General features: G+C 43.2%; 2 protein-coding genes across 2 annotated transcripts; one reads left to right on the top strand and one right to left on the bottom strand.

Moving 5' to 3' along the window:
* The first annotated feature begins 733 nt into the window (after positions 1–733).
* MED31 (mediator complex subunit 31) lies at positions 734–6738 on the top strand. The gene is made up of 4 exons (XM_054008458.1): positions 734–839; positions 3239–3316; positions 4099–4195; positions 5290–6738. The coding sequence occupies exons 1-4, from the start codon at positions 830–832 to the stop codon at positions 5480–5482; spliced, it is 378 nt and encodes a 125-aa protein (XP_053864433.1). The 5' UTR covers positions 734–829; the 3' UTR covers positions 5483–6738.
* Positions 6739–8757: 2019 nt separating this feature from the next.
* TXNDC17 (thioredoxin domain containing 17) lies at positions 8758–11927 on the bottom strand. Its single transcript, XM_054008312.1, has 4 exons — positions 11716–11927; positions 10501–10582; positions 9624–9699; positions 8758–9080 (listed from the first exon to the last, which is right to left on the bottom strand). Exons 1-4 carry the CDS (start codon positions 11855–11857, stop codon positions 9012–9014), a joined length of 369 nt encoding a protein of 122 aa, XP_053864287.1. The 5' UTR covers positions 11858–11927; the 3' UTR covers positions 8758–9011.
* Positions 11928–12010: the final 83 nt, after the last annotated feature.

Below are 12010 nucleotides of genomic sequence, written 5' to 3'. Positions count from 1 at the left end.
AGCACCGCCGGCCCCAGCCCGGCGCCGGTCCCGGCCCGGCACCCCGGGGCCCCGGGCCAGCCCCCGGCCGAGCACCCCCAGCCCAGCACCGCCAGCCCCGGCCCGGCCCCCGGCTCAGCACCCAGCGGCGCCGTCCCCTCCCTATTTTCACGGACATGTTCGGCTTTTTGGGATTTCCCCCCGGATGGGGATTTGACGCCCAAAAAGCCGGACATGTCCGGGAAAATCTGAACGTATGGTAACCGTACCTAACACATCCTGCATTGTGATGCAGTGCCCTTGATTGTGATGTCACACACAATGTGGCACCTACACAATGTGGTATCCTACACAGCATGGCACCCCAGCACTGTGGTGTCATGAACAATACACCACTGTCATAGTGCAGCGTCATGCTCAATGCAGCAGCTTTTCCCCAGTGTGAGGTCATGAACAGCGGGTGCAATTCCCCGCCCCATGCTGTGATGTCATTCACTTCGTGCACTGTGATGTCATGATCGACGCAGCATTCCCTGCTTTTATGTCATGAGCATCACCACACCCCCCCCGGCTTGTGACGTCATCCACCTGGCGCACTGTGATGTCATGACACCGCAGCCCTGCTCGGGAGCTGAGTTCTCCCGCACTCACGACACAAAGGGAGGAGGAGCAATCACTGCTCCCCTCCCCCACCCTGGGGCCAGCGTATTCGTTACCCTAGCAACGCCCCCACGCCGCGCCTGGCTTCCCAGAATGCACCAGTGCTGCCTTCCGTGAGGCTTCCGTCCGGTACGGGGCCGCCGCCATCTTGTGTTCGGGGTGTCTCGGCGCGTGAGCGGGGCCGCCAGCCATGGAGACAGGTGAGCGCCGGCGGCGGCCACCCCACCCCCAGCTAGGGGAGCCTCCCCTCGGCTCCTGGCCACAGAGCCCCCGGCTGGCGACCCTGCGAGTCTCCCGCTTCGCTCGGAGACCGAGCGGCCCTGCTGGGGCGGGGGAGAGATCCCCCCTTCTCACCAGCGTCTGCCCAGGAGCATCCGCCCCTCACTCCCCCCCGCCCCTGCTCTTTCCCCTAAGGGGAGCGCGCCTCGCCTTCCCTGGGGGGCTCGCTACAGAAGCAGGGCCTGGGTGTGATAAGCCCCCCCACCCCCACCCTGCACTGCACTGTTGCCCGCCAAGATGACACACTAAGCTTGAGGGTCAGGGGGTAGCTGTGTTGGGCTGTAGCCACAACAACAAGGAGTCCGGTGGCCCCTTACAGACTAACAGATGTATTTGGGCAGAAGCTTTCGTGGGTAAAAAACCCACCTCTTCAGATGCATGGAGTGCAAATGACAGCTGCAGGCATTCTGTAATGACCCATGAAGAGAAGGGGGTGAGTTGCTTGCTGCACTCGGCCCCTCACGGCTGCTGGGGCGGGACTCCTGTGCCTGGCCTGGGGAAGGAGTGCTCTCTAGCGAGGGGAGCAGGGAACAGAGGCCAGACACTGCGGGGGAGGGATGGGTATCTGGGGATTAGAGCTGGCATCTGTTCCCATCTCTTATTCAAGTCTGGGGTTCTGTTCACCTGGGTTTTCCGCTATTACTTGTCTGATATTGGATTAGCATGGCTGAGTGGTTAAGGCACTCGACTACAATCCTGAAAGGGAGGAGAGGGGGGGCCGAGCTGTGCTGCCTTTCACACTGAAAGGCCACCTCCAGTTCACCAAGCTGCAAACAGGATGTCTGATCCATTGGGTTGGGGCACTTAGAGGTGGTCGGACCTGATGCGGACCACAGCACTCGCTTGCATACCGTTGGCTGTGAAACTGATTGACGTGCCTTAACCGTGCCCGCCCCATGAGCCTTTGGCTCAAGAGATTTGACACTTCTTTACCCTGGTTCCCCATTTTACGGGATACCCATCACCCAAAATCATGGAAAGGCTGATATGGGATACGGTCAGTAAAAAAGGATATTCACATAGTCAACATGGCTTAATGGAAAATAGACCTTGTCAGACAAACTTTATATAATTTTTTATGCAATCATAAATTTGGTTGAGAGAACTAATATATGTAGACGTCTATAAGGCATTTGATTTAATCCCATCTGACATTTAACACCCCTCTCCCCCCAATATACAAGTGCATGCACCCATATTAAATGGATTAAAAGCTTGTTAACTGATAAATCACAAAAAATATGTGTAAATGGGGAATTGTCATAGGTGGCGGGTGAGTGGTTAGTGGGGTCCTGCTTGGATCTGTTCCTTGCAAATACTATTTAATTTCTTTGTGATCTGAAAGAAAATATAAAATTTGCAGATGACAGATTGGTGGAGTGGTAAATAAAGACTGACCTATCTCACTTGATTTGTAAGATGGGGGGAACTGTAACCTGGAATGCAATGATATTGAAAGACTGGGGTCAGGGTAGATAACAAATTGTAGCTAAGAGGGCAGATATTATCTTTGGATGTATAAGTAGAGCAATATCGAGTAGGAAGGTCATATTACTTCTGTATTCAGTATTAATGACACCATTGCCAGAATCCCATATTCTTAGAGTTTATTATTTGTGTTCAGTGTGTTGTGTTCAGTTTGATGTTGGTGCCTCAAAAAGGATGTTAAAAATTGGAAGGATTCAGAAAAGGGCAATAAGAAAGATTCAAGACCTGAAAGACACACTTTATAGTGAGAGTCTAGGGAAGCTAAATCTATTTAATTTATGCAAGAGAAGATTGAGGTTACTTGATTGCAGTATCTGCACCGGGAAGAGATTTCTGATAGTAATTTGCGTTTTGATGTAGCAGGAAAAAGGATGAGATCCAGTGATTGAAACTAGGCAAATCCAAACTAGAAATAAGGTATACATTTTTAACAGTGAAGGTAATTGATTGTGGATATAACTGACAGGCACGTGGTAGATTTCCCATCACTTGAAGTCTTCAAATCAAGACTGGATATCTTTCTAAAAGGTAGCATATTGAAGTTATGGGTTTGGTGCTAAAACATTTACTGATATGCCAAACGCTTTGTCAAATGAATCAATATCTCAGGTTTGGTAAGAACTATCTTACAAAATGAATCAATATTATGATTTGATGGGGGGAATATATTGCTTTATCTCCTACTAACTCCAGATGGAGTGCTTCTATGTGGCTCGTATTGAGAAGCAAACCTTTCGTATTCTGTGTATAGCTCAGACCCTTATTGTTTTCAATGAATGAATGTTTTTTTGTTTTGTTTTTTGTATTGACCTACTTTTCCCCCCAACTTCAGATGATACTGGAAATCGACTTCGGTTCCAACTGGAGTTGGAATTTGTTCAGTGTCTAGCAAACCCCAATTACCTCAACTGTAAGTACTTGAAGTGAAACATCAGGGACTTGAATAATGAATATTAGTTACCAATGTTTATTGTTTCTGGATTACTTAATATTGAGAGAGGGACTAATCCAATAAGGGGGTTGGATCATTTAAGTTATTGATATATAAAAAAATTGCTCAGTCTTTAACACTTCTTGTTTGGACAAGCTTTATAGAAGGAATAGTTTTTTTAAAAATAATAAGAAGTTCTATTTTGTATCATTGTTTTTATTGATGAAACTCCTTGGGCGCCAATACAAATTCCTAAATAAATAGCAGAAGCAGCTAAAGGGCATATTAAAATATTTTTAAGTTATTTAAAGGGACACCATCAATTTGAAGATCAGGCAATTAAAAACAAAAGAGAATTCAAGTAATTTTAAGGTGCTACCTCTATCCTTGCCCCTCAACCTTCTTGCCAATTTTTATGATGTTACTAACACATTGTCCTATTTTTAAAAGTCTGTTCTCTGCCTTGTTGCTATGTGACAGACCTATACAAAAGGGGAAAGGTGACTAAGTTGCTATAAACAGAGTGCTATCATATGCAAAATAAACAATAAAAAAGGGAGTATTTTTCATCTCTCATTAATCTGAATCTTGGGAGTGATTTGTAACAGTAGTTGGTTTAAAACATTTTAAAAACAGAAATGCTCTTTAAAAATATATACTAAGCCATGAAGAAAGAAGCTTGTATATGTGCATTTCTAAACTTTTAAATATCATTTGCTTTCTTGCATGTGCAGTTGATACTCTTGTTTTGTTTGTTTCAGTTCTTGCACAGAGAGGGTACTTCAAAGACAAATCTTTTGTAAATTATCTTAAATATTTACTTTACTGGAAAGAACCTGAATATGCCAAATACCTAAAGTAAGTGTTAAATTATTTTGTGTTCTGCATTGTAATAATATAATAGGTACCTTATATTGTGCATTCTATAACTGGATACCAGTATTTGTTTCCAGTCTGCTGATTTGCATTACAAAGTTTGATACATACATGGCCTCATGAGAAGACCTTGTATTTAATGACCTAGATAAGAAGGTGGCACTTACCTTCGCTCTATTGTGGAAGTAAATCGTGATTTGGTAGCCTGCATTGAAGCTTCAGTGTTTGCTGATAGTAAATATTCTTGAACACTCGGGTACTACAAAGCCCGAGTCGGGCTCAGAAAGAACACTTGCAGCGTTATTTTGCAGCACAGAAAATAAATGATATAAAGTACAGCATGGTTGTGCACACTTCTTAATTTTGAAGACGTGTTTCAAATTTTGAGTAAGGAGTTTCTTCTGTTTTTTCCCCATGAGGTTCTGAAACTGATAACTACACCTCTACCCCGATATAACACTGTCCTCGGGAGCCAAAAAATCTTACTGCGTTATAGGTGAAGCCGCGTTATATCGAACTTGCTTTGATCCGCTGGAGTGCGCAGCCCCCCCCCCCCCCCTCCCGGAGCGCTGCTTTACCGCGTTATATCCGAATTCATGTTATATCGGGTCGCGTTATATCGGGGTGGAGGTGTATTACAGCTGATACACAGAAGCTTTAATGGAAATCTATGACTAACTTTAGAAAAGTCACTCTAAGAGAAGGGTGAGGGGGGTATGGGTGTGTTTCTCAGACTGAAATTATCAGCAACATGATTGAGATCATCTGAGTACATTACTGTATATAAGAACGTTTAAATAAGTGGATAATCTAGAGAGACTCAGTTAGATTTTGGGGCTGTTTTCCTTCTCTAATGTTGTCCGTGTTATCTTAAAGAATGCATTACCATAATTAATTATTTGAATTATAAGTAGCAGAGCTTCTCAAAACATGAATATCTTGCATATAAATATTGTAAAATAATAAACTGTAAGAATATGGGATTTTTAGTACAGAAAGTGGCAGTATATTAAATCTAATCTGGGTAAACCTGTAAAAGTTTGCATTAAAATATATTCTGCTTGTTTTTAATCTAGGTATCCTCAGTGTTTGCACATGTTAGAGCTGCTCCAATATGAACACTTCCGTAAAGAACTGGTAAATGCTCAGTGTGCTAAATTTATTGATGAGCAACAGATCCTTCACTGGCAGCATTATTCACGGAAAAGAATGCGTCTCCAGCAAGCACTGGCAGAGCAGCAGCAACAGAACAATACTTCTGTAAAATGAGAGCGTTTGACACAGTGGCAACATTTACTTCATGTCAATACATGTATTTGCAAGGGAAAATTTGACTTACTTTTGTAGCTTTGGCATTAGTGATATACATAACTTCATGTGCTAATGTAGACAGAGAACATTTTTGGTTTATCAAGTGACTGTTTTCCTATCAAGTAGTATCCATGTTAATGGGATGTATACTTTGTTGAACCTTCAGTGATGGGTTTTGTCTTTTTCCAAAGAAAGAGTACAGTCTTAAGATCACTATAGACCTTCATCCATGTATCTATTTTGAAAACTAAATATGGTTATCTAAGGTCCCTATTACCTTGGTATCTAACTATGGAGTTAGCTTACTGAAAGAATTTGTAGTTGAAAAGTCTGTGTTTGAAGGCATATTATCTCAATGTTTGGAGGACAGTGGCATGGTATAAGGTGACTCTAAAAGCAGGGCTGGGAGCCCCCATGTGATGTGGAGAGCTATTTCTGTCACAAGGGCAAGGTATGCACAATTGAAATGAGATCTGTTACAGAAAACCTTAATTGTGCACATGTCCATATTGAAGCAGAGCTGTCCTATGGCTGATGCTGCACTTCTGTTTAAGTCTGTTAATGATTCATTATTTACTGCCCTCCCTGTAAACTTAATGCAGATTTGCTGATACCAAAATTTGAGGCATAAACCGAAGAGATGAGAATAATAGAGGTTGCAGGTGTTGAGGGGAGATTAGTACTAACTGAAAAGCCCTTCAGTGGGAAATAACCAGTGCAGACACAAAACGGGACCATGACAGTTGTACCCATTTGGTTATCTTGTCTCTTTAGTGTCAGCAAGCTTGAGCTGTTTAAGGCTCTTGCAAAACAGTGGCTGTTAGAAAAGCTTAAAGGGAGTAGGTATATTTCAGGTAGTTGTACATGTTTTTAAGGCTTGTATGTGAAAGGTCAGAGGTAGAGAAGTATTTATCTTTAATATAACTGTTTTCTTTACAAGAAGGTGACAGCCCCTACAGCCACCACGTAAAGCCTTAATTAAAAATAAATAGGGATACCTTACAACTGTGTAATAACCTAACTGTAGAAGAAAGGCAGAGATTACACTTTTTCTTCATGGCCATTAATTGAGGTGAATGTCAGTTATAGAGTCAAGTTCTTACTCTAGAAGTAGAAAGTGAAGTGGTTTTTATTTTTCATGGACTCTGATGTTACTTTTCAGCAGGACTGTGGCTGTTGTTGAAACTATATTTAATAAAAAATAACAAAGCTTTGTCCTGCCTGACGTTTTAATGGGCTCATGCCCTGTAGCACTAATGTAGCTGTCTTCTAAAAGGGTTAAATTTAGACTACCTTCTACAATGAAAAATAGCCAATTTGTAAGACTAACCCTTATTTTTCTCTTTCTAAAAGCATAACTTGAATGTAACAAGCACCTATAAGAGCACAGCAAATATAGCCAGCTAGCTTTTGAATTAGGTATGTAGGCTGAAAGGTGGAATTGTTTTTATAGTATGTGTGCAATATCGCATGTTCATGCTGCTAAGGACTTCTAGAATAACTCTGGTAGGTTGACTTACGAAAAATCAAAACTGATACATCTGAATTTCATCCTCACATCCACAGTGCTTAACTCTACTTTATGTAGCTCTCCCTTTATTCCACACCAAGGACTATACTTAATCTTTCAAAAGATTAGTAAGGTTTAGAGACTGCTGTTGAAGGTGTGACCCTACCCTCTAAAAACTGTTGGCCTTTAATGTTTAAAATCTGTACACGGTCTGTGTATCAATCTTTCTCTGTTCACAAGCTTGTGAGGAGTGAATGAGCAAGACAAGCTTTTTACAAATGAGTCAACAGTTGTTAGTAGGCCACCCATCTGCAAAGCACAACAGAGAGGTGACTGCGTTACAGCAGTGAAATGTGAGACACCTTTTATTTCTGGGGGAATTCTATACCACTGCACAATTTTGCAGAAATGTTTTTTGTGCAGACTTTGCTTTTCCCCAACAGAAGTGGGCTGCAGTGCTGCTGGCTGCCACTGAACCAGGCAGAGCCCAGCTCACACCTACTGAAGACACTACCGGGGGAGGGTTCCCAGCAGCTGCAGTTCCCCAGGTGCCCTGAGGGAAGGAGGCAGTGGCAGAGGAAAATCCACCCAAGCCTGGGACTAAGCATCAGGCTGTTTCTTTGGGTGGATCCCTGGGCTCTGAGGGGTGGGCATCTGGGGAGGGGAGAGACATAGCTGAGCTTGTAGGGAAGGGGTGTGGGTATCTGGGCTGGGTGGCCCAACAGCTGGGCTCTGGAGGAGAAGGGGTGCAACATCTCAGGGGAGGGGGCATGGCTAGGCTCTAGGGGATTCAGGTGTATTGGCTGGGGAGGGGTTGTAGATGTCTGCCCCCTGGCAGGGAAAGGGAAACAGGAACTGAGCTATCATAGGAGTTTAACTCCCTATTACGGGGGGGATTTGTGTGTGTGTATTTTTACAGACATACTTGCTGACAGGTATTTTGAAATAAGTTACCAAAATAATTGAAACTGGCATGATTATGTAGTATTTTTTTACATAAAATTTGAAGAATTTTAAAATATTGTTAGTTTTTTTGGCACAGAATTTCCCCACGCATAGTGTTTAGAGCAGAAGTTTAGTCAAAATTTATTTTAATATTGAATCCGTACCTAAGTGAAACAGCTATGGCTAAACTGTAAGTAATATCTACTAAAGAGTGAAATTAGAAATAAGACTAGAAGGGATTTATATTGTGCCCCTTGTGCATAAGTCATAAATGGACAGTGGTGGTTCTTCCACTTTTAATTAAAATCTCCAGGTGAGGTAGGTGTTAAGAAGCAGGACAGTTGAGGGAGACTGGTAAAGGGTCATTCGAGCTAGAGTAAAAAGACTTTACAAAAGCTGGGTTTGCACTATTTCCCCATGAATAGCCCACTATACATTCTGACTACATTCCTTTAGAGAGAATAAGTCATTCCTGTAAGTAGAGAATCAAAAAAGTAGTAAAGTAATGTAGAATAATATTACCTATTGGGGTTTCTAAGGAAAGAGGCATTTTTACTCCACAGTAATGCGTAGTGTGGAGCTACAACTATGGACCTTTATTTCTAAAGAGTAGTTAAATATTTAAGCTAAGAAGTAAGCAAGTATTTTCTTGCAAGTAGCCTTCAATAAGTTAGCCTTGCCCATCCAATGATTGAGTCTACCTGTTTCTTAAACATTCACTTCCTCTATTGAGCAATATAGAGAATGTTCAGCCTGTTGAAAAGATTGCTAAACACAATTTGTTGCAAGTAGGAGTTTAATTCAGCACAAGGGTCAGTTACAGTTTTCTAGTGTTGCAAGATCCTTTCCCATGCTCTGTACCAGCAGTTTCATGGCATTTATTCTGATCACTCAGCCAATGCTCTTGACAGTTTAAAGTCTGAATGGAGATAAGGCAATACATGATGGCTCCTTTAAATGAAAATGACCAGCAGCCTGAAGATATGGGTATCTACTTTCTAGATAAATGATTGACTAAAGAAGAGAGAAAACTTAATCTTCAGTAAACAACATGTGCACAAGCTCTCTGTTAAGACATTCTTCTTCTACCAACTTCTGAGGCTGAAAGGAAAAAAAAAAAGTGGTTTCAAAAAAGTTCATAGTGTCACATCTTTTTACAGAGTTCCTTGCTCAGCATAATGGTATCGAACTCTTAACTAGAGAGAGAGCCAACTTATTAGTCTCTATTTTGTAGGTTTTTCTAGCTGTCCTATACAAGTGAAATAGGTGTTTGAAACTGCTGCAGAAATTTGATATCCAGTTCAGAAGATTAATTTATTCTACCTCCCTCCACATCTCCCAGCTTTCTTGCTCACCTTTTCCCAAATAGTATAAAACAGCATAAAGTACAAAGGTTAAGAATGCCAAATACTACGCTTTTGTGGTCTCATTCCATTTTCAACACACAGCCTCCAATAGTCTCCAATGGTTTGTGTCTTTAGAGTTTCCACAATTGAATTGCCAGGCTATTGTAGGTCAGGAATAAATTTTCCTGAATCCTTCAGCAGAGCAGTGGAGTGCAGGGCACCTGGTTCACTCTGCCAGGCTCAAGCTTGTTTTTCATCGCACTTTAGTGTACACAAATTCAAATAATAAAATACTTACTGTCCCATATTTAAGTAGCGTTGGCACTGCAGTTAGTTTCAGATTCTTTCTGAACTCGTTGTTGGGGTCCTTCCAGCTGTTTTGAAAGAGTTGGTTAGTTTACTATTTCTTGCATAGTCAGTACTATTGAAAGCCCAAGGGAAATCTGATTATTATAATAAAAATTAATGGAGATATCCTATCTCCTAGAACTGGAAAGGACCTTGAAAGGTCATAGAGTCCAGCCCCCTGCCTTCACTAGCAGGACCAAGTACTGATTTTGCCCCAGATCCCTACTAAGTGGCCCCCTCAAGGATTAAACTCTCAACCCTGGATTTAGCAGGCCAATGCTCAAACCACTGAGCTATCCCTCCCCCCATTCTGTATTCTTAATGCATACAGCTACCACCAAAATAAGTAGAAATATAAGTTGCAAGGAATTCTGGATCAAATCAGTATTAACTGCTGCAGCATTAGCAGTGAGGTATTCTGCAACTTTCAGATGGCTAATTCTCTGCATTCTAAATACCACTTGAAGTCCAAACTTTGGATTTAAAGTATTTTGTTTAACAAGCACAAAATGGCTGCACTTAGATTAGGAGGTTTAAATGTTCAGTTCAACTGTTATATTACTGTGATGAGGGATGATCCTAGGCATGAAGGTAACAAGCTTTTACAAGTCCTCTGGATGAGGATAAGGGTAATTAGACGTAGACTAGTTTAGACATTTGAGATGAATATTGTTTCCCACTGTCTGGATCAGCTCACTGAACAGTTTGAACATATGATTTCAGATTTGTTTTTTATGGAACAGTATGTATATATATTAGAACTAAAGAATTATTTAAACAAAAATAGCACAAGAAGCCATTAAAATATTAACTTTTTTAGCACTTACTAGGCTCGGTCTCCTACTTGGCAGTAGATGAATACAGCTCCATCAGGCAGGCTATTTAATTCACTCCTCACAACTGGTTCAGCTAAAGAGTACAGAATTTTCTAGTTAAGTTTACATAACAGTATTCATATTTTACAGTTGTGGCATCTTATGCTATCACCTCTGCTGCTCACGCTTCCAGGTTTTCCTGCTCATTTGTCTGCTTCATTCACTAGTCACCATGTTTTCCTCTACTCAGCCTCCTGTGTATGGTACAACTTACTTGAACTCACTCAGCACCTATTTAAATTGCTTCTGAAGTCCTGCTTGTTTTTCCCAAGTCTTTGTCTCCTTGTCTGCATGTCCTGGGATTATAAACGCCTCCAAGCAGCAACATACTTAGCTCAGTGAGTACTACCATACATACATCAAGCGTACACGATGCTGAAGAATTCATAGGGATGTACGAGTCCATAACCGCCATCAAGCCAGGTCGGTTTTCTACTGCTAAGGAATCCTATGTGAAGTCACTATTTTGCAATGCCTTGGTATATTAGGGATAAATTAACTGCTCATAAACCAGCATCTGGCCAAGTTCAACTGCCAGGGTAGGCAGCTTAAGTAGCCCACACTGCAGGGCAAGTTGGCTAACTAAATTCCTTTCACGGGTATGTAATCTAAGGAGCAGAGTTTCATCATTCAAGTAGAAGATTTGACAAGGGGATGTGTAATACTGGTGGCAATAATAACTTGTGGTTGGGGACCACAGTTGGAGCACTGATTGGAGGTAGGCACAGGAGAGAGAGCAGCAGTGTCTCGTATAGACTACATAAACAGAAGTGGGCAAGGACCCTTTGTGTCTCGAATGAGTGAGCTCTGCCCGAGAATCTCTCCCCCTCACCCCAAGGATGGTGGGCAACAACTACAGATCGCCTACAGAGACCACATCAAGTGAGAAACAGAAAAAGGGGGTCAGCTACTTCCAGGCACACAGTTATTCTAGACAGCTGACAGATACCCATGGGGGGGAGTGGAGCAGATGCAAGAGAAGGCTCGGCCAAGGGAAGGAGCTAACGGGGTGGGGCAGCAGAGAAGGGAGCCTCAGGGATGAGGGAGAAGAGCCCGGAAGGGAGGAGGGGGAGGCTGGAGCACACGGCTCGGTATAGAGGAGGGGGCAGGAGAGCTGGAGCCCAGCCCAGGCCCTACGAAGGGGGGAGAGTTCCCCTCCGGACTCACCAGTGACGCAGTCCGGGCACCAGCTCCGGCCCTGGGCATCCTTGTCCCCGCTGAACAAGGCGAAGACGGGCCGGCCGCGGCTCTGCTGGGCCACCTGCACGAACTCGCTATAGCCCCGCGCCGCCTTCTCCTCCCAGCCCATGGCCGCGCTGCAGCCCCAACGTGCCACTGCTACTCGCTTCCGGGGCGGCAGCGCACCTGCGCACTAAGCACCACCTCCCGGGGCGGGGCTTGAAGGGGGACAGACCTACCTACGGCGGCCGTGAAAGGACACGTGCGGTTAGGATTGGCCGCC

The sequence above is a fragment of the Malaclemys terrapin genome, chromosome 18, assembly GCF_027887155.1.
Source record: "Malaclemys terrapin pileata isolate rMalTer1 chromosome 18, rMalTer1.hap1, whole genome shotgun sequence".
NCBI classification, from domain to species: Eukaryota; Metazoa; Chordata; order Testudines; family Emydidae; genus Malaclemys; species Malaclemys terrapin.
This window is presented reverse-complemented; position numbering and strand designations above follow the sequence as displayed.